The 24,028-nt window shown below is 33.1% G+C and overlaps 1 protein-coding gene across 1 annotated transcript in view; it reads right to left on the bottom strand.

The window, feature by feature from the left end:
• The window catches only part of gig (TSC complex subunit tuberin), a 70,534-nt gene that overhangs the window by 42,533 nt on the left and 3,973 nt on the right, over positions 1–24,028 (bottom strand). Inside the window, exons 2-16 of the mRNA XM_089240636.1 lie at positions 20,414–20,549; positions 19,895–19,981; positions 19,438–19,548; positions 18,535–18,614; positions 18,355–18,419; positions 17,475–17,607; positions 12,970–13,018; positions 12,713–12,838; positions 11,546–11,619; positions 11,182–11,308; positions 9,960–10,103; positions 9,072–9,209; positions 8,325–8,428; positions 8,146–8,227; positions 2,186–2,341 (exon numbers count right to left, since the gene is read on the bottom strand). Coding sequence (XP_089096762.1) covers positions 2,186–2,341; positions 8,146–8,227; positions 8,325–8,428; positions 9,072–9,209; positions 9,960–10,103; positions 11,182–11,308; positions 11,546–11,619; positions 12,713–12,838; positions 12,970–13,018; positions 17,475–17,607; positions 18,355–18,419; positions 18,535–18,614; positions 19,438–19,548; positions 19,895–19,981; positions 20,414–20,539 — 1,602 coding nt within the window. The 5' untranslated portion in view covers positions 20,540–20,549. The remainder of the gene's footprint in view (positions 1–2,185; positions 2,342–8,145; positions 8,228–8,324; positions 8,429–9,071; positions 9,210–9,959; positions 10,104–11,181; positions 11,309–11,545; positions 11,620–12,712; positions 12,839–12,969; positions 13,019–17,474; positions 17,608–18,354; positions 18,420–18,534; positions 18,615–19,437; positions 19,549–19,894; positions 19,982–20,413; positions 20,550–24,028) is intronic.

Here is a 24,028-nt window from a genome sequence, read left to right as displayed (position 1 = left end):
ATGCTGTATTAATGTTTCATAATTATTTGAATCAATTATGAATTACAAACAATTTAGAATGTTGTTCTAGTATTTTTGGTCCTCAAAAAAGTAATTCCATTTTTTTATAACCTGCAAAAGTGATGCACGAAATATGGTCCACAAGCTGAAAAATTTGATAACTCAATATTCTAAATGATTATGCGGAAGGAAAAAAAAATGCTTTCATTGAGTAAAATATGCGATTCTGTCATATATATGCACTCATGTCCATAAATAACGGATAATGCCAGCTCCGGCAAATAAAGGTTCAGAAACAAAACAAACGTTACTTATTCATAAAGCCCATTTATTAAACAAAAGATAAAGAACAAAAACGATGGCGTATGTATGATACCATTCATAAAAACTATGATTTTTGCTCCCTGGAGCAATTGTAAAAAATATCTCCTTTACAAAAACTTACTATTACATGGTTGGTATGATGGTTAATACATTGTATATCTCCCATGCGATGAAATAGTCTGTACAACGCCTAGGCATGCTGATTATCAAATTATCGATCTGATCTTGGGGAAGATCACTCCACTCAGCAAGCAATGCTCTCCGAAGTTCCGGTACACATGTAGGAGGTGGTTGACAGGCTGCAACTCGTCGGCCAAGCATGTCCCACACATGATCTATCGGATTCAAGTCAGGTGAGAATGCTGGCCATTCCATACGGGTTATATCCTCAGATTCAAGGCATTCGTTTACGATGTTTGCTCGGTGAGGATGCCGTTGTCATCCATAAACACAAATTCTGAGCCCATGGCACCCCTAAACAAATGTACATGTTGTTCCAGAATGATGTCCCGATAAATTTGGGCTTTCATGGTTCCGGTTTGAACATGCAGATCTGTTCTGGAACCCAGTATAATTCCACCCCAAACAAGCTATGCTGCACCACCCTAACGGTGTCGTTCAATGATGTTGTCTTGTTCGTAACGGGTAAATGGCGTTCTCCATATGAAAGTCCGACGTGAATCAGACTGCAAGCTAAACCTGGACTCGTCAGAAAACATCACACAAGCCCACCATGACGATGTCCACATTGCATGTTCTTTACTCCAGGCTAATCGCTGCCGACAGTGAGTTGCCGTGAGCAGAACACATCAGACAGGCCTGCGAGCATATAGACCAATATCTCCCAAACGTCTGCATACGGTTTGCCTTGAAACTGTGGTACCCGTGGCTGCAGATAGCTGACGATACAGGTCAGATGCTGTGCTCCGTCTGCTTCTTTTGGCAGTTCCTGCAAATACCGGTCTTCATTCGGCGTTGTAACTCGGGGGCGACCTGTACTGTAATGTCTACTGACATTTCCGTTATCTTGGAGTCGTTGCCAAAGCCTAGAGATGACACTTTGGGCAATTCCAAGTTCCTCGGATACTTCCATCTGAGTACGCCCACATTCCAGGCGGCCAATAATTCTACCACGTAAAAAATCATCCACATGCGTCCTCTGTGTCATAACTATTCGCTTATGGCACTGAGCGCCTTACAGAACTCTTGTGAACAATTTGACTTCTTTGCCACCATTCCTTATATACCCCCCTCTTACACTCTTGTCATTGCGACGTACTATCGGCATCATCTGGTGGCTTCCTGAAATTTGCATATCATTCTTGCAGATGTGTGTGATAATTCTACAGGTGAAATTTTTACTTTAGATTTCGATTTCCGTATGGTTCTGAATTATCCTTAATTTATGGACATGAGTGTAGTATATAAATTTTCAAATTCTGAACAAATTGTACAAGACATGTTTATCCACACAACTATATTTTTTAATTCAGGAGGATGTGAGAAGACTTTACAACCAGGCTTACGTATTTTGTGCTTGAAACACACTCATGTGCATCATTTTTTTAAACAAAAAATCACTCAAATCATGGGTACAGAATCTACGAATACGAAGGCCAACTATATTTCCAATATTATTTACATCATTTTCAGTTGAGCTACTAAAGTAGAAACCATCTCAAAATAGAAACTTAAATACTGAGAATCACTCAAATTTAACACAACTGAGTTTTCATAATAATTCATACTGAGCTAGAAAACAAATTGCCTATATGAACAAAAAGAATAATTAGCTAAAAATTTTAACACAAACAAATGTCAAATAATCTATGTTGCTGTATAGTAAAAAAAAAAAAATTACCTTTTCAACAATGTCCAGGATATCAAAATATCGTTTTGATACACAGTTCTCAGCAACCTCTAACAGGAATTCAACTATTGCTTTCCTAACACAATCATCTTGCACCATGTCGATCTGAGACAAATAGTATAATAGGGTTTGATCCAGGCTATCAGCCTAAAAAGAAAATAAATATGTCATCACTGGCAAAACAGTCTGAACAGGGGAAAAAAAAGTATGTCAGTTATAAATAGTAAGAAGAACTATGGAAGATTTTATGTGTCTCTCAATGAAATCTTTGTTTCTCACAATCCCAAGCGCGACTGTTTTAGGAAGAAAAATAGTTTTGGCCAAAGAATAATTTTCAATTTTATAATTCTAGGATAAACTTTATTGTGAACTGCAGTATTTGCTGGTATGGAACACAGATGCCAGCACCATCAAGAACACTAAAACACACACGCACACAACTTCTAACGTAAATACATTAGGGCCATGCATATACATACTCATGCAACACATTCCGACATGTACCAATTCGTTAGATATTCTGCAGAGGAATGTGTATGGGGTCCACGTTTGGTTAAGTATTTGCTGGTCTATAAGACATTGTTTTTTCTTGAAAAATATATTCGAAAAACAGAAGTGAATCTTATGGGCTAGTTCCAAGTAAAATGCTTAAGAATATAAAATGTAAAAAAAAAAATGTGTCTTTATACAGTGGCAAATACAATTCTTACATCAACTAATGAATGAATTGCACGGCAATGAATGTATGACTAAAAATAATAAAGATTTAATTGAAAAAAACCTGAGACATGTTTCCAAGACAAATCTATAATTTTTTCCTACTGCAGGTCTGTACGCTTTAGCTCTTTCAATGGAGAGTTAACTTCAGAACACAGTAGTAGAAACAAAATATGTAGTTGTTGTGGAGAAATGTGTTACTATTTTTTCAAGTAAAAATCAGTTTCTTTCATTTACATTAAGGTTTGCTTTTTGGCACATGTTTAAAACTTTATCATTATTTTGAAAAAGCCAATTATGTTGGAGAATATTATACATTTTTCAAGTTTTCTGTCATTGAAATAACAGACTACTTTGAACATTTTTAGATGTGTATTTATACAAGCAACTTTTAAAGATACATAAAATTTAAAAAATAGCTCAAATAAATACTCATAAGGCTAATGCTCATATTTTTTACTTGTTGCAGTCAAACTAGTTTAGTATGAGTGCAGAACCATTAATGGTACTTTATACAAATTGCAATACAAACTTGACTAGTCTTAAACTTTCGAAGTACTCAAATAAAAAGTTCATTTGATACAAGGAAATTTTTCAGACTTAGTTTGAGTAAAGCTTCTGCATAAAAAAATCCCCATCAAGGAGAATTTCAAATAATGACATGAGGAAAACAAGACATATGAGAAAGAATATTATTGACCACAAATAATATTTTATAAAACATGAAAAAAAGGAGAGGAAAAGTGCTAAAAAATACCATATTCACATATCTTTCAAGACCAATATAAATGAGTACACGAGTTCATTCAAACAATTATAATTTATCGAAAAAATACTTTATGGATGTACGGGATGTCCGGTTTAACCTTTTTATGTAGGTCTATATTATTCATTACCATCATGTACCATTCATTACCATTATGTACCTACATTTATTTCCAATATACCAGTATATACAGAAGTTCACTCAAGCAATTATAATTTATAGAGGAAAGAGACTTCACAGATATAATATAAAGTGTGTATGTGTATTTTCGAGCAGTTCCTAAACTTTTACAAAAAGTTGGGAAGATAAGAAAATTATGTCAAGGAAAAGCAAACACTCACAAAGTTTTGGTAAAAAATGACCCGATGACCATGTCACATGATAGCCTGCATCACACATTGATTTTAGGATAGTTTCTTTTGACTTCAAAAATTTTACGGGGATTTCCTAAGCCTCAAATTCCACAATTGCACTCATTAACCTTATTGGACACATAGAATGCTGTCTGATCTGGAGAGGCAATCCAGTTCACCATTGATAGATGAGAGCTAACATCTCCACAGAATGATTTTTACTTTCTCCTGTGGTGACATTTTTTTTGTTTGGTCAAAAATGCCAGTGTAAGCAGTGATGTTTTCAAAAAATTTATCAAATTCTCACAGTTGGGCAACCAAATTTTTCTAATATTTCACCCTTGGTGAGTGGTTCTCAAACTTTTGTCACTCGTAGCTCTCTTGCCTAATTCATGTTTCATCTGCAGTTCCCCAGAATCATTTTGTAGATATTTTCACCATTAAAAGAACCACTTTAAAGCATAAATAGGCACAAAAATTAATATCTTCAGCTTACCGCAACACCCCCGACAACAGTTGGTGATGCCCCTAAGAGCTGCGACACATACTTTGAGGTGTCCGAGGTGACATTTTTGATTTTTAATCGGTTTTAAATTAAGGACATTTGATCTGGACATCCATCATCAGCGCTCTCCCACTCAAGAAAATGGTAAAACGTAGGGACCGGGGGGGGGGGGGTACTGCCCCCTAACCTCATAGCATAATAAAAAACTCAGAAATTTTTTTAATTAAAAAAAATCATAGCGCTATTTCAGGACACCCATGAAACTGACTGTAGCCAAAGCAAAATGACAGAAATGGCTTGGTAACAAAAACGATTTTTGGCCGAAAATTATGAAGACATGAAAGTTTAAGAATGATGCACTTTTGAGACCACTTTCAAAAGCATAGTGTGAAATATTTAAATTACAGGTTACAATGCAAATAAGTCAATATGAGCCAGATGGTTTTACTGCATTGTATACCCTTTTTTTTAAAATACCCTTGTTTATATTTTACTGTTCAATACCAGTGTCATTGTTTTTGACAAATGAAGCATTTTGATTTCTAGCTCTTTGCTGAGCATTGTAAATATTGTTTATGCTTCTGCATGCCCTAAAAATACAGAAGACAATTGAATGCTACTGGCTAGCATCAGAGTCAACAAACCTAGAATAGGCCTATGTATTCAACTGCTTTGTTATGCAAACAGTTGTTTCACCTATACACAAAATGTGCACCATAATTTTTAATGATGGATGTTAGTCACTGCCCAAGACCATGAAGTAGTAAATACAAAATTGTTTTTTCTATTCAGACAGAAGATTTTAATGACTAGTCTACTTGTTGAAACTAAGTAAAAGAAAAATTAATACTTAAATGACTGCATATTATTTTCTGTAGGCTAAGACCAGCGATTTTCTCGTTTGGAAATGAAAAACAAAAGCATATAGGAAATTAAAAATCGAGAAATCTCATTGTTGTTCTTCTATGTCTCAGCATTAAAATATGAGAAATCTCTTGAGCAGTCGTTTAAGTGTTAATAAACTAAATGGTCCATATACACCTCCCGAAAAATCCTGAAAAGTTATAAAATGTTTGCTTTGGCAAAATCATTATAATTGCAATCTACTACATTTGTATTATTTGCAATATATTGATGATTCCCTACTTAATTAAAATCAATTACATGAATTTTGTTGATAGGATTTGGTAAAAAAGTAGGACAAAAACTAGAAAGTAAGGCAAAACTTAAAAAGTAGGACAAGTGGGAGCCCTGCATTAGTATTATTATTTAATTTCAAATTTAGATTTTACACTCAGAAAAGCAAAAAATTATAGTCTGAAGAATGAATCCAAATGTGTGAAAGCTTCTTTCACACAAATCCATGAAGAAGGGTGGATGGCAATTAAATGTAAGTGATGAGCTATTTAATGAATGTTTTGTTTACCTAAGATATATTTAAATTCATGGTGCAATCGATTGATATTTAGTGCTTTTATATTCCTATTATGGGGAAAATTTATTTTTTATTCCTATCATTTATCCTCAAAATTGAGTTTATAATCATTAATGTACAAGACCTTTGTAAAATTCAACAGCAAATATCCTTACAATTTATATTTTCATAAATTTTTATGGTAAGGACTTTCAAAGAAAAATCACAAAAAAAAAGTTTTTGGGATCAACTAAAACAAATTGTTTTAACAGGCTGTGCACCAGTCATAAAATAAAAAATATTTAAACACATTCTGGTTATAGATATTGCTTCCTCATCATTCTAATGGAATAATTTAATGGATATCCCCACCCCCCAATAAAATGATGAGGGAAGTGACATTAGAAAGATAACCTTAAAAATTTGTGTGCGGCAGCATTCTTTTAAATTGAAACTCAAGGCCCAAATGCATTAAATAATCTTCAAATTGTTATCTATCTATACATTATTCTGCTATTTAGAAAATATGTTATTCCATTGATTCTGATTTTACATCAGGTATAATGAATTTTTTATTGGTGGGTATTCTGACTAAGAAAGCATTCAGACCAGTGGCCACCATTTCTTTATTACACCTTAAAATCTTGCAAACCCATAATCGCACGAGCTTTTAATCAATGGGAATGTATGTCAACATGGATCTCAAATAAATTCAATTTTAAATCTGCAACTGTACCATTTTACTAGCTTTTCAAAGGACATCAAGAAAAATTATTGCAGACTCCTAAATGAAAATGGTACGACAAAAAAAAAAAAAAAAAAAAATACCTGCTATATGTTTACAGTGGATGAACGCAGGTGTCGAGGAGATATGATCGAAGTGTTCAAAATTTTCAATGAGATGGATAGAATGGACCACGAGCTTTTAGTACACCGCCAATTGACTGCTTTTACAAGAAGACACCAGTATCGATTGGTAAGGGACAATGCAAGGTTATGGTGTCGCAGGGAATTTTTCTCAAATAGGGTTGTCAATAAATGGAATAGCTTACCCCTGGAGGTAGTAAATTTGAGAAGTAACACAATTGACACGTTTAACCAGTCAAGTGGTTACGACGGCGTTTGCCGTCGCTGCCATACGTAATGTCGGTGCCTATGACGGCATTTGCCGACGCGCAGACTTTTTTCGGTCTTTTTCACCAGTCAAGTGGTTAAGACGGCATTTGCCGTCGCTGATATGCGTAATGGTGTTGCCTACGACGGCATTTGCCGACACGCAGACTTTTTGGTCTTTTTCACAGAGATATGACGGAATAATTTGTCATACATGTGCTGCCATCTCTGCACAGCCATCTTTCTACTTTATTATCTCATCACTAGATGGAGGTGACAATTATATTTCAAAATCTGAGATTATTATTACTATTATCTTTGTCATGTTTTGCAAAGCTGCATCCCCATCGCTTTTGTTTCAATTTCCAACTCCCTTGCGAAGATGCATCTGTTTTATTACTCACATATCTTTTAGCAAAGGTTCAACCACTATGGTTTCACATAAATCCATCAACAGCATTTCTTTTAGTCACAGGACATTATGACTGCCCCTCCCCACTTTTGGGGAGTCATATAATGTCTCGACACATTCGAGCCATAAAAAAACATGCTATAAAAAAAAATGTTAATATTTCAAACTTCCAAGAAAAGGAAAAAAGAGGGAAAAAGCGTGCGCGTCTTCAAAAAAAAGTGGGCACTGCGGGTAACGCTCGGAGAAATTAATTGGACAGTTGACTGGTTAAAAAGAAGTATGATAAACATGTTGGGGTAAATCGAGAAGCTATTCATACTTAGAATAAGACACCCATAAGTATTCTTTATGGGCATTGTATTATATTTTATCATGTGTATATATTGTTTATAATGTTTTTAATTACATTTTTAATTGGGTTGCTTTATCTTTGAAATATATGACATCCATATTTGTTATGGGCATCTTTTTCTCAGCCACTTCGTTGGGCATTTTGCCTGTTGTGGTGTTGTATTTGTATAAAATTACTTCAGGTGATAGAAAAAACTAAATCAACCAAAAAAAGAAGCAATTCTCTCTACAAAATTATACCTCAATATTTTCAGCTCTATCCTCTTTTGTGCAGCTTATCAGTCACAACATACACACAAAAAATATCTTAAATCACTTACATCACAGAAATGTCCACATGTAATTCTGATATTATGCAAGATTTGTACAACAGTCAACTGAATGGATGATCTCTGTTCATTTCTGTGAAATGCAAATCAAATTATTAAAAGGATTTATAGCTGAAATACAGAAAACATTTGAGTTTTCTGGTTCCCAAAAATTTACCATTCATACGTACTTAAAATACTTTTCAAGTAGATGAGTAATAACTTGGATAAAATCTTCTCTGGATGGATGCAAATGCAAGGTTCTGTGTTGAATCAACTGTATAACTAGCTCATCCTAGAAACAAAAGTAAAAATTTAAGTAGAAAAATTTAAGATACAAACATAATATTTAATACAAACATGAAAAAAACAACAAAAAACCTTAAGACAATGATGGGCAAACTCTTTTAGGAGCAGACCAGAAAAACAAAGAAAAAATTTTGGCAGGCCAGACACTCAAAATTGGAATTTTTATGCTCAGAAATGAAGAGGTGGAATGTAGTATATACTTTGGAGACTGCCATGGTTTCATTGCAAATGAGACACAATGGTTTATCCTTTATAACTGGGAAAAATAAATATTATTTTAAAAACTTTATGCATATTTATTGCATATATGTTGCATTTCCTTGCATATGCAAGCGTTTTCAAATCAATTTCTATTTAAATTTTCACAAATATATTTTTCATATGCAAAAAAGGAACACAATCCTTGAATGAATTTTCTTAAAAAACATTAAAATTGTAAATTTCTCTCCTGTATTTTGAAATCTGATAGAACATTTACGTGGGCCATATTTGGCCTGCAGGGGCTGTAGTTTGCCCATTACTACTTTAGAACATTCTACATTCCCCCTTTTTTAATCAGTAATTAAATTTTGAAAAATTTAGTTTAAAAACATATTGTAATCACAAATTCACTTGCCTAAGTTACTTACATTCAATTTGTCTGAAAAACTCTCTATGATACTGAACAACTTTTTTGAACATAGAGGTATCTTGTTTTTTGCAGCTACAGAAACCAGATCATGCACAGTTGCTGCAAAAGGATCTTTCTTAGGACCCACTTGTTGCAGCTAGTAGAAGTAAAATATCAATGACAAATAAAGTTTGTGTGTGTTTCATATTAATAAAAAAAATGTAATAAAGTTTAGAAAATTATTTTCATAATAAATTTTTTCATGAAAAAATATTTTTATCCTTTTTCATTTAATGAGGTATTCAAAATAATTATTGAAATTAATACTTACACTTAAAAATTTACTGGGAATTACTCAAACTTTGATAACACTTCTGATAAGATGCAACTTTACTATATGACCAATAAATAAATAATAAATGACAAAGCATTTAAATCAGTCAGCTAAAATGACTTTTCATTTTAGATGTCTGATTTGACAAAAAAAAATTTAATTTTGGTGAAGATTTTATAAATTACTGATAAGAGGCTGATTGGTCGATAATTCTTGATATCCTCTTTTTCACCCTTTTTGTAAAGAACCATCATTGCATTATTCCACTATTTAGGGAGATCTGATTTTGTGAGACAATTTGTGAACAAAGCAGCTAGTTTAGCTAACTGAAGTCTTAGATTATTCTGTGACATAAAATAATATGAGCAAGTTAATTTTGAGAAATAAAGGAGAAAACACTTATGGGAATTTTCACTGCAGAACATTTTCAGTCAGTTGATTCCTCGTTGCAGAACAATACAAAACAATCTGCTTTGGGATGCAGCATTGGGAAACAATTTTTTTTAGAATGGAAATTTCTTTGAAACTTCAATTTTACACAAATTTGAAAGTTATCCTATATAAAACTTTTACCTCAGGATATTTGAGAAGACGCTCAATAATATTCAGAATGATGCTCCATGTCATGCTTTGAAGAAGCTCATGATTCTTTTTGACAAGTCTCAGCAATGACAAAGCAACTTCATATGCGATCACATTGTTATCATATTCCAAAGCCTGGAATTGTAAATCAAGAAACTTGAAGGTTTATCAATAAAATATTTAATTTTTAATCAAAAGTAAAACACGACCCAGTTATATAAAACTATGCAAGATTATTCCTGGACTAAGTTCTTGGGAACTACTACCGATGGAAATGAAAATTTAAATATGCATAAAAATTTTATTCTTTTAACACATAATGGGTGTAGTCTTCAAAAGAAAGAATCCCCCCCCCCCACACGACCTCACCTCATCGATCTAGGGTCCCAGTAAAGGAGTAGCCTGGCACCTCTCTACAGGATGCTAAGAAGATATAATGATTGTGACAAGCAACTATTGAATAAGTATCAAGCTAGTCTAGAAAAGGACAATGCACACTATGCAAGACCTACCTTTTAGGAGAAGAATACACATTAGTGAAAGTTGGAAGAAGGGGAGGGGTCAAGGGACTCTATTTCTATGCTTGGAGAATTTTCAGCATTTTATACAAATACAAATACAACGCCACAACAGGCAAAATGCCCAACGAAGTGGCTGATAAAAAGATGCCCATAAAAATGCAGAACAATACATAATACAAACAACAATAAAGATGTGTTGATTACAGCATCACTAACAATATTCAAAATTTGTACATTTTTTTTTTCAATTTTGGATTGCCTTGGGGGATGCATTGACTCCCTATGCCCTACCCTGCATGCCTCTACTTTAGACCAAAGAAATCTTATTGTAAATTTTGAGATACCTCTTCCCCTTAAAAGACAACACCAATTTTGTGTCAATAACATGCGTCAGAATTTCAGACATTTACTTGCTATTTCTGTTGGTTATAGTGTCTAAGAAGAAAAAAAAAAGAGTTAAAAATTGATACTGTATTTATTTGAACCAGTATGATATGAAGTCTTAACCTAGTGTTCTCATATGAATAAATACATATTTTGTTATATGAACAGTGAATAAGGCTTCATAAATTGTATTGATGAAAATACCACCTTTTTTTTGCTCCTTTTATTACCCTTAATCAACAAATGAATCATATATACTTCTATAGATTATGATAGGTAGCCAATAACACAACTTCAAGATTGCTTACACTTAAAAAAGAAGGAAGTACAGCAGTAGGCGGATGCTTCAATGATTCGACTCGATCCAATCCCCAAAGGGCCATGCTGATAAAAGATACAGCCCCTCGTACAACACCAGGCATTTTTTGATTCTCCCTTAAAATATTAAAGTAGGTTTCTTCAGTGAATGAAACAAAAGAGGAAATTCATTCCTCAACACAAGGGTGGAAAGATCGAACAGCAATATATAAACTGGTTTTTTTCATTCAAATACAGTGGAGCCCTATAATACAGGGTGCCTCAAATATAGTTTGGGCCTTTAATGTCCCAGCACCCATGATATAACAGAGTTCTACTGTATTTTTTTAAATTGAAACATAAAAAGGTTTTTACCTGTCTTGAAGAAATAAACAAAGAGTGAAGATGGTTGTATGACCAATGCTGGTTCCAAGGAGATTACGCATCAACTGTGAAAGTTTATATTGGTTTAGAATAATTCTGAACTACAAACAAAAAATATATAAGTACAGTGGAGTCCCCATGAAATGGTTCCTTCCACACACACATTTTGTTCCATTGAAAAATTCTTTGCATAGAAACATCATTAGAGAAATAATTTTTGTGTCCAAGTAAAAATTTGTCAGATAGAAGCTCATTATATAGAGACTCTACTGTATTTTGAAAACAAGCATATTATTTTGTATAGTCCAGATATAGCATTTAATATTTTTTGAAATTGCATTGAAAACTATTAAATATCACAGTACGAGTACAGACTGGACAGAATGAGAAAAGAAAGGATAAGGCAATGACTGATCTGAAATAATGCTTATAAATATGTTTTTTTTATAACTACAGTCATCAATTTCTATCACATACGCAAAGGAAAATGTTCAGTAACTTTATCTTGACTTATTTGGTGACACCAAGGATTTAACACTTGCTATTTGGTAACATCATTGCTGATTTCACACTTATTAGTTGGTGATGTTGGAGACTCTTAATATTATTATTCACAGGAATAGCTCTTTTGCTCACAAAATTAAACATTTTGTCGAGATTTGGTGCAATAGAAACCTTGTTTCTTCTGCTGGCTGTGGTGACTTTTTTTTAATGAAAATCTAATGACATTCGTGTTTTAAAGTCAGGAAACCAGAGAAACCTACCATCAGCCAACTACCACTGCACAATCGCAGGTATCTCTATCAGGCTTTCATAATTTTTAACCTGATGGAGGAGGCATGATTTTTCAGCGATAAGATAAAGCGCAGGAACGTACCAGGAAAAATCAGAAATTGATTCATAAAAAAATTATGACCTACTTTCTTACTTTATGGCTTTTTCTTGAATTTCCTGACCTTTCTCTTATTTCATGAGCTTATCGGGACTTCTTGCCTTTTCGATGATGGTAACAACTATGGCCATGACACTTAAATTACTCGAGGACAATACAAAACATGCCCAGTGTAGACAAACTTTGAGACATGAAACTAATAAACTTATTTTGTCCAAAAATTAATGGTTCAAAGAGAATATAATATGGCAGAGCTCAAGACTTACTTTCCAGCTCTGCTGAGCAAATTTTTCAACATTGATTGTCAAACATAATGCAAATATAAAGTTGGAAAGAACTTTCATAGGAAGATGGCTATAACATAAGACTGCATCCATCAACTCGAGACACCACTGAAAATAGTTCATAAAAATGTTCTACATCAATTTCAATTTTTTTTAAAATTATTCCAATAATTTTAAAATTACACTCAAAGCCATTAAGTTTAGAGACAAAAAGATTAAATAGCATATTTCCAAATCACCTTGATCTCTTCTTCAACAAGCGTTTTCCCTATATGACAGCAAGTTCGCCTGAGAGATGAGAAAAAAAAAAAAATCAAACCATCAGTTATGTAAAGACTTTTCAAGACAAAACTGAAAATATATGTACCCAAAATTTCATCATAACGATTGTCTAATATAAGAATAATTTTTTAACAAACACAGTTAATGTAAATCTTTTCATTCTTAATAAACAAAAAAATATATATATATATACATATAGTGAAATTAAAATTAGGGAAACTCTTAAATAATGATGCTCAAGAGAGTGGGGGAAAAGACCATTAGACCATTATGCAGACCTATAATCTATCGTTACATGTGGAATATTTCAACACTGTGCGAAAAGTGCGGGACCAGAGAGTAATATTGTTATTCACACATTTACCATTATAGAGGCTATTGTTATATGGATCATTCCCAAAAAAAAGTGTACATTCTACATTTTTGAAATGAAAAAAACAAAATTGAATTTTCAAAATAAAATTTATTTCAAATAATAGCCAATGACGAAGTTAATATTTCATAAATATTTTTCATTTTTATTTTGTAATAATATTTTATTTTTTGTGTTTTATGACTGAAAATCATGGATTTTGTCCACTGTTCCAAAAATAAATATCGCTCAAAAAAATTATTATTTCTGCTGTTTTTAAAAAATTATTATTTCTGCTGTTTTTTATCTCTTAAAATAATGAAATAAGCTTATTTCTTACACATATGCTAAAAAAAAAGCAGTTCAAAATTCTGTTGACTTTTTTTCTGTCGGTTTGATGGTTTTTCATGATTTTTTCAAAATAGCAGATGGGAAAAGTTTATTTTTTACATATATTTAGGTACTTAAAATCAAAACTTTTTATTTTTGACAGACAATGGGTTGGTAATTTATAATTTAACATCTTAGTTTGGAGTGTTCTGAAATTTTTCTGCCTGTGACCGTAAAAATGCTTCCTGCAACAGAGTGAACACCATTGTAACAGAATGTACAGAAATGTTTAACTGAGAGAAAGATATTTCAAATATTCTAAATAGGCTATGCCATTAAACTTTGATTTTCCTAAAAAATATGTACAAAATGTGATAGGTGACCCAGAGACTCCTCTTACAACCTTTGAAAAGCGTCCATTCCATGCCAAATTATAAAAACACGCACCCCATGCGTTGTAGTTTGAATTTTGGTCTGGTAAAATTATTAAAATCTGGTCAAAGTGGACACTGGACATGCTCTAGTGTATATTATATCATCAGGATCATTTTTATTTTATTTCGAAGTTTTTGTTGAAATTGAATAGTAATTTGATGTTGGTATAAATCTAACGTTTATGCCTCTCACATTAGTGATCCAAAGAGGACTGGGGGGAATCGGGCCTGGAAAAAAAATAGGAAGATAATGGTTCTGTCCCATAAAATACAGAACGTATGGTCATATAACAACCTTCACTCATACTAAAATGCCCCTTATGACACATCCCCCTGGATCTGCACCTGGCAGTGATTTTAACGATCTGTACTACTTTACTTTCATATTTTACTGAAAAAATAACATCATGGAGAATGTGGTAAAAGGTTTAAATTGAATATAGACACCTTATTAAACTCAATTTAAACTTCCGAAACCTTTTAACTAAGAAAAATTTACTGTAAATCATAGTTTCTATTCTGTTGCGTTGCTTGAGTTTTTCGAAGATGTAACAGAGTGGACAAATTAGTCTAAATTATTATTTTTTCATTATAAATTTAAATGATTGATGAAAATTTTTTTGTTTTGAAGCATATCTATGTACTATCACTTGATGTTGATATAGATGAAAGAAATATCTTAATTATTTATGATAATGATGTAACAGAGTGGACATCCTACAGAGAAAAATCTGATACTAAAGACATAACGTGAATATTAAGTCATTTTGCAAAAGTCAAATCCAAAATTATTCATCAAGAATTAAAAGTGAACTTTTCAATGAGCTCAAAAGTGATATCAGATTTGATCTGGAATAAAAATATATTTCCTAAATTATTACAGTAACAGAATGGACATTTTAAAATGGGAAAAATTTCGGGACACTAACAAAAAATAGTTTTCAAGAAAATTTTTTTTTCAAAATTTTATTGTTAGTTTTGTTCATCTATGGCACATATATAAAATGGGATTCAAAGTTTTTTGAAAAAAATTCAAGATTTGCATCGTCTCTTTAACACTTTTTTCAAGTTGGGACGGCCAGATTTTGAGGTTTTAATACAATCACTTAAAACAAAAAATATATACCAACTGAAACGATTTAAGGAATGCTATCTGACAGAGACTTAAATTAAGCACTAGAAAAAAAATTAAAATTACTACCAGTGGTCTGAAATTTAAAAAAAAAATTACAAAGTCTCAGAAATGGTTTGTACACTTTTTGGAGAATGACCCATATACCACTACCCATTACCAAATGCTCCTCATCTAAATGTCAATCAACCCCTTGGATCAACGGCAACATTATCCATCTGAAAAGAATTTGGTGTGATCTCGCTAAATTCAAATTCAACGACTCTCCTACTCTCAGAAACAAAATCTGTCTCCACTTGTAACCTGAAAGACCTTATTTTTCACCATAAATCCAATTACCCGTCCAACTCCTTGCCTACCTATATTAAAGCAAATCCCTCGAAATTCTGGAATTTCCTCCATTCCCAAATCAGCCGGCACCTCCTCACTTAAAACTTCCAACGCGGACCTAACTTCTCCCCTTGATATCGCCTCCGAATTTAATCGGGTCTTCTCTTGTTTTTTCCTTCAATCCCCCCCCCCCCCCACCTAAAAAAAATTTTCATATTCACTTCAAAACTCCAGTCCCGTCTTTTTCTAAAGCTGGTCTCATGAATCTTCTAAAAAAACTAAAACCCCACTCTACTGGTCCCGATGGGATCCCAAATCATATCCTCAAATTCTGCAAAAATTAAATTTCTAACTATCTCCTCATTATTTTCACGTCTCACTGTATACACCTAACCTACCCTCTGACTGGTAAATTAATAAGATAATTCCCATCCATAAAAAAGGTTCACTGTCCCACTTCCTTAACTTTAGACGTATTGCAATCACCACCTCTTGCTGCAAGCTCTTTGAACACATAGTTGTCAAGGAAATCAGTACCCACCTTGACTTAACTTTTTTTCCTTAACCAACATGGATTTAGGTCATCGTTATCTGTATCTACCCGGTTAATACTTTTTATACATGACTTAACAAACACCATTGACAAAAACCTTCAATCCGATATCATTTTCCTAGATTTTTTAAAGCATTTGACAGGGTGCTCCATAATAAACTTCTACTAAAACTTTCAAAACTTAGTCTAAATATTCAACTGCTTAAATAGGTGGAGGCCTTCCTCATTAACCACAGTCAGTTTGTCTCATTCAAGTCCCCATTCCTCCATGTCAAGTCTGGCACGACCCAGGGTTCAGTCCTCTCGCCATTACTATTTCTAATTTATATAAATGATCTACCAGACTCCATAAATTCCTGTATCAAACTCTTCGCAGATGATTGTGTCATTTACAAAACAGTGTCCAATACATCCGACCAAGAATCTCTCCAACACAACCTTAACATTCTTTCCGAATGACACTCAACCTGGGAATTGCCCCTCAACTCCTCAAAAAAAGATTTATGAAAGTTACAAGCAAAAGAATTCCCCACGATTTCCCTTACACGATAAACAATTCCTTGATCTCTGAGGTTTCTTATTATAAATACCTTTTTTGGACATTATAATATCTTCCAATCTTTGCTGGAATCATCACGTTGATTATATTTTTAGTAAATGCCTCCAAAAACTTTTTTTCCTTTGTTGTAGCCTGAAAATCTCCACCCGCCATGTCCGTCACCTGTACTAGCTGACATATCCTTCCTGCTCTCTCTCCTATGCCTGTGAAACCTGGGACCCCCATACCCAAACCAACATAGACAAATTAGAATCTATCCACAATAAGTCCACTCACTTCATTTTTAACTGTTGGTCTTTATCTATCTCCATATTGAAGCTCAAGCGTCACCTCAATATCCAACTGCTCTTCTCTCTTAGACTTATCTCTCGTTTAACTTTTCTTTCGAAAATCCTCCATGGGTTTTTTAATATCGACACTTCCAACATTCTAATTAAACCCTCACATTTCGGTTAGACTCAAACATTCTAAAAAATTACAGCCCATCTTTGCTTCTTCAGATTGTCTCAAATTTAGCTTCTTCCGAAGAACTATTATTGACTGGAACAACCTACCGCCCAATATTGTAGATTGTACTATGATTTCCCAATTTTCCTGTATCATCAATCATCATTTTTGTCATACATAACTTTCGCATCCTCTTGAATAGGCCTTGGCCAAAGAATATTAAATACATAAATAAATACATAATATAGGATTTTCACTGTATTAGAATGACAGACTTCTCATAAAGTAAATTAAACATAAAAATGTATAGAAAAATTGACTTTACTGTATCAAGCTTATTATTATTGTTTCATCCAAGTATGCCGCATTGTATTTTATGGTGTTGATGACAAGGGGAAGAAATTGAATTGCTTTTCCAGTGCTAAGCATGTATGGAAACCAACCACATAAAAAAGGACCTATAAACAGAATGATAAAGACACAATTTTCACAATATTGTAGAAAAACAGATGATGTCTCCTCTAACATAATCTATGAGTCACAAAAACCCAAAAATTTTGCACCTCATGATTTTTCAATAAACAAAGATATTCCATTACAAACAGCAAAATCCTGAACGCATCTCCACTGTATATTTCTATAAAGCAATCTAGAATTCTTTTTTTAATCGCAGTGAAGTCATTTATATTTTTCAATATATACCTGGTTAATTAACTTTACAAATCAAACAAGAACAAAATTTTAATTTCATATTTATAAAGCACAGTTTAACTTTATTATGACACTACAAATAGAATCAAATCATGTTTATATTGAGGTGGTTAACCCTTTTATTAAAAAGTTTTAATTGCATGTGCAACCTTGTTACATCAATACTCAATATAACAAATAAATCCCCTTACAACAATATTTTTTCTTGGTACGCAGAGTATCGTTATATCAAGGTTTTCATTACTTTAGTAACATTAGTTTTATCACTCTAACAGCTAGGTCAGTTTCCTTATTTATATCTGAAATGCATGACGGAAATTTAAAATTAAAAGTGAAATCCTACCCACGACTGCTCATCAATCAATACTACAATCTATCTGAAAAATAGTTCTCATCTAATATGCATTTGAAATTTGATTGTAATGAATAAAATCAATTGTTACACATGAATAAAAAAAATAAAAGCAAACCAACTTTCACACATATATAATTACCAATCTCTTCTTCAAAGTATTCTATATTTTTTCCATTATCAGAGAGAGCATTCAGTAATTCAAGCCTAAAATATTAAAAATTAAGTTAAAGAAACACGCAAAAAAAAAGAAAAAAAGAAACAAAATATCAATGCTATGAGCATTTTTTTTCACATTAAGGAAATAAGCTGTTAAATAAACCTTGGAAGAGAGTCCTCAGAAATTTTGTGCCTTTGAATAAGCCTGAAAAATGCACTTCTCATAATTTTCATTCTTTGCCACTGTGGTAAAAAAAAAAAGGGAACAAATAAATTAGTTTGGACAAAATTTAAATACACAGATGCATTTGCAAATATAATTATTTTATATCTTAACAACACTAATTTGCAAATGCCAATAAACTTGAGGATAACAAACAGTTTGTCACGCTTACATTTAAGTAAATTTGAACTACTTTTGTCGAAATATCAACACAATTTGATTGGATTATGGTTTTCCATGTACATCTGTAATGTTCTAACATGCTCCACTATCCAAGATTCAGAAAAGCTGGCCATATTTTTTTGTTCATAACTTTCATAGGTTTAAGTTGGGTAGAGTATGTATGAGTTTTAATATTTTTTTACTCACATTGGAAAAAAATATACATTAACAGGGTTGGTTGATGAGCAATTTTAAACAGTTAAATTGAGATTTGTCTCATTTTAATGTCATTTGAAATTCATACGAGTATATCTATTGCCCTCTCCACCTTGATTCAAGGAATAAAACGTCAGCCTCGTCAGGTTCATTAAACCTGGGTTCAACTTTCTATATCATTGTTTGAATTGGACTGAAATTGTGTGTAAGGACACAAGATCCAAAAATGTTCATCAGTTGGTAAGCGAGAGCAAATTGCACAAAAATATGATTTAAAAAATGGTCATACAATTTTTTTTTTTTTGCAAGCAAATGATACAAATTATTTGTTTAAAAGTCATCAATTTTTAACAATTCTTTGCATTTTTAAGAGACCTTTGACAACAGCAATTCAGTACTATGCGTAATTGACAATAGGTGTGTTTGTAAGTGAAAATAGCTTAAAGAAATAGGGAAATTACCAACCTGGCCTTGAATCAAACAGCAATAGAAGTGAAGCACTATATGCCTTGTTTCTGCTGTATGCTGTGGTAGCAACATATCTTCAGTCTTTGTGTAAAGTATTTCCACTGCATTCTTTAGGTAGGGGAAAAATATTAGATTCAAATTAATACAAACCTACATATCAAAATAAGATATTGATAACTTTTTCCCCCAAGCTAAGAAGATTATGGGAGTGATTAGATTATTAATACATTAAAACCTCATTTGCGCGTTCCGGTGGTACAAAAAATTCTGTCCGAAAAAAAAGGTGACAGTTAATAAGGGGTTTGAAAGCATACTTTTATTATACACTGGGAAATTAATATTTGGCTGTAAAATAGGGATGACCGCATCTGAGGGGATATATCATGTTAAGAGGGATTTTACTGTATTCACATTCATTCTTCCACTCAGAGAAAGGAAAAAAAACAACACAAACCTCTTGCAGGCATTTTGAAGCAACGATTTCACAGAGATCCCTGAGGGCTTTCAATCGATGATTAACAGAATTTCCAGGAGATATGTCCTAGAAAGGGATTATTTCACTATAGCTGTTACAGATAATTATCTAAATTGCATAGAAATTCAAAATTAAGCAGTAAACTGTAACAGGTAAACAAGTATAAAAATTCAACTCTGCAAACATTATTTATTAACTTTCAAACATGAAATAATTTCTTTTTTTCCAGAAATCTTTCAAATCAATGAGACAAATTAATTTTAGTAATTGATCTACAAAAAAGGTGATATTGTTTCAGAGTTTTCATTTCAATTATTTCCATTACAGTGATACATTTTCTCTACAATACCTCATAATGGATTAACATAAATAATAAACACATCTCTAAAGTAAATCCAAGTTTGGTAAAAAGATTGCGGAAAACAAATCTAAAATTAAAAGGAAAAAAAGGTTAAGAAAATACATATTTTTTAGGGAAAAAAAAAGATAAAAATTTACCTTGATTAAATCTGGATCCAGTTTACATGGCTCAGTGTTTAGATGGTCAAAATTGATCGGTGTGACCTCTTTTATGCCAAAGAACTGTTTGAATTTTTCTTGCAATGATTTTTCTCGTTTGGCCATTTCTTTCTTCCTGAAAGATATGTATAAATTATTTAAACCTCATCATAGGGTAAATTCTTAATTTTTTTTCAGTGTAATGAAATAAAAGCCATAATTTCTTCTTTCTTCAATGTGAATGCTTACAGTGAGGGGAAAAAAATAGCTCTATATTTTATTACACCAGGTGCTGATGCAGAATGTTTTGCAATGAGCCCACAGCTGACTGAAAATGTTCTGCGGTAGAAATTCATTTTGAACATTTTCCATGCAAAAAAACTCTTTTCTTAACATTCTTTGTGAGATTGTTCTGCGATGTATGTAGCAGATTTTGACATTCTGCTTTGGGAACACCAGCTACAATTGATTGATACATGAATATATTTATCAACCAATTCATTTGTAAAAATATTTTAGAATAGCCAACAAAATATTCCATAGATTGCTTAGTTTATTGAACATTCAAATATTCAATATCACACATGGATTAACAGCATTTGATTAAAATAATTTACACATGCAGAATAAATTTAAAAAATGAAACAAAATTTGAAGTATTGAAGAAAACTTCATTTACTAATACGGTGGATCCCGTTTAAGAATTCCTTGCCAGCTGTAATCAACGAGTAGGGGGTAACTCCCATTCGTAATCCAGTAGTCGTAATCAACTACTTTATTTAGCTTTTGTATTAAATTTTTAAATTGTTCTGATATCATTTTTATAACACGGCACAAAGTAACAAGGGGTAATTATAATAAAAAAACTCGTCTCGGGCCAAAGGGCTAGAACTCTATCAGTCTTAAGAAAATGCAGGGTAATTATAATTAAAGTTCCAGTGTGTGTAGAGGAGTAAACTACTCTGAGTAGTTTCATCGAAAACTGCTTATTCAAGTGCAGCTCAATTTTTAGAATATCTTAACGAGACAACAGGAGAGAGATTTACGAAATAAAAAAAATAGTTCAATTTTTGACCACCAGGTGAAAGTGGAGCTTTTTCATTGCATTTTAAATTTTCCCGTGGTCCATATAGAGCACATACCAAGTTTCTCTCAATAGAATATGCCTACCAGAACTGGTGCTTCTTGGGTCTGAGCAGTTTCAGTATACTGAAACTTGGATGTGCATTGGAAACTTGTACTATTAGGAAACTTGGTATGTGCTCTATATGGAAAATAGGAAAAATTCTAAATGCAATGAAAAAGCTCCCCTTTCACCTGGTGGTCAAAAATTGAACTATTTTTTTTATTTCATAAATCTCTCTCCCGTTGTCTCATTAAGATATCCTAAAATTTGGCTGCATTCAGATAAGCAGTTTTTGAGAAAAACTACTCAAGAGTATGGGAACTTTAATTATAATCACCCTGTAGATTCTAGTATCGCGCAAACCAGGGCTTTACAAATCCAGAAAAAATCTCAGTGCCAACTACAATTCTTTTTACTTTTGTGAGCCAAGAGAATTTTCGCTTAAGCTAGTAATTGCACATTGAAAATTATAGGCACCTATTTCTTAGTCGCCATGGTGACCTGGTGCAAATAAACTATTGTAGTGGAATTGAATTTGATATTTTAGTTTCATTTGAAGCTATTATTAGCTTCGCCACCTGAAAGAAATCTTCCAAACCCTTGATAAAAATGTGGAAATTCTTTTGTGATATGTTAACCATGTTTTTTTTTCAAATAAATTTCAAATGACAGATTATCAAAGTCCCTTATAATCAATTAGAAAAAGCTATAACATAATCTCCTTTTTTTCCCCTGGCCATTTTTTATAACAATGTTTTTCCTCCTAGTGATGTGTTTAAACAATACCATCCACAGATAATACCAATTTCAATAGTCTTTTGTTTCCTTGAAGGATGGGGATTTGAATTTTTTTTCTGTCATCATGTCAAGGTGAAGCCATTTTTTCTTGTCTTGAGAGGGGTGTATAGATTACCTATATACGTATTTACATGATGTACCAATGTATTTTATATTGCTTGGCCGAGGTATATACAGGAGTGAAATTTGATACAAGTGTTATTTTTCTGTATAATATATAATCTGTAAGTTTTCTGAAGAGGTTCTTGAGAACGCTCGCAGCTGTGGTGGTCGAGTGGTTATAGTGACGGACTCGCGATGCGAGGATCCGGGTTCGAACCCCACAGTGGTGGTCGGCTGAAGTTGGTTTTCTGTGGTTCCCAACTTCAAGGCGCAAATGCGAGCCGATCTCCCCGTTAAAAAGTCTCGCCACAGAGAGCAACAGTCCTACAACGATAAATCATTCAATCATAACACTTCACTCATAGTTAGAAAAACTGGTGGCAGATGGCAGCACTACACATAACAAGCATTATACAGAAACAAACTTCACGTCAGGTTTTACTACACGTACACGCACGTGCGGTGTAGCAGTAGTAGGTAGGGCTCGGGGATCTATGATGTTGTTAAGTCAGCCATCTCGTTGGGCAATCTGCCTGTTGTGGCGTTGTATTTGTATAAAAAAAGGTAGTCGTCAATAGGAAATTCCTTAACTGAACGTTTCCCCAACACCAGTGGTTGGCATCATCAAGAGATGTAAATTGATGCAAAATTCAAAGATTTCTTTTTTAGCTGGAAAAATCAAAGACTTTTCAACAGCTAACTGAAAATTATTGCAGCATGTGCTTATTTTTTCCCCAGCCTGTGAGGCGCTGCTTTTTCTGTGTGGTTATATTGAATATTATTACACTCACATTTTTCTATGGGCATCATCTTTCAGCAGCCTTATTGGGCATTTTTGTCTATTGTGGCATTTGTATTGAATAGCAATTTCCTGCGAGCATCATCCCTGAATAAGCATCAGAATACACCGCGATCATTGGTCAGTCAGTTGTTGAAAAGTCTTGGATTTCCAGCTAAATACAAATGTTCGAATTTACTATGAAGTTATGCCTTCTGATGATGCAAAGTGTTGGTATTGGGGGAGCAAAGTAAAATTACCTTTTACCCAGAGAACTTCTCTTCCAATTGATAACAGCCACTAAAACCTTGTCAAATACGTAATTTCCCCCAAAGTAGGTTTTTTTCATTGTTTGTGTTTGATTTTTTTTTACATGCCAACCGTTTTCTTGCATCTGGCGTTTTAATTCTATTTTCTCACCAAAACAACATGTAAGCAAAAACGGGATAAAACTACTGCTGTTCCATTGATTTTAAACTATATGGTTTATCCAGGGCTTGAGAAATCCTATGTATCAGGTTCCCTATGGCTACTAAAAAAAATTTATATAGGTGCCTAAAATTTTCTGTGTGTGATTTCTAGCTCAGGCAACAGAAATGACATTCTCTCTTAAAATATTTGGTTGGCATCCAGACTTTTTTCTTAATTTGTCAAGCTATGGGTTTATCCTCAGCTCTGACAACCATGGTCAAAGCCATCTTAACACACGGACCCGAGTACTTATTTCGGTGCATGTGGGACCTCTGATTGATGACAATTCATAACAATACACAAATTGCAGGGGTGCAAGCGCCCCTCATCTATTTCGGAG

This window comes from Pholcus phalangioides, unplaced genomic scaffold (genome assembly GCF_987345545.1).
Source record: "Pholcus phalangioides strain wild (caught in Gottingen) unplaced genomic scaffold, Ppha-v1.0 ptg000013l_1, whole genome shotgun sequence".
Classification (NCBI taxonomy): Eukaryota; Metazoa; Arthropoda; class Arachnida; order Araneae; family Pholcidae; genus Pholcus; species Pholcus phalangioides.
The sequence above is the reverse complement of the archived record's forward strand: the minus strand, read 5'-3'. Positions and strand labels throughout refer to the sequence as shown.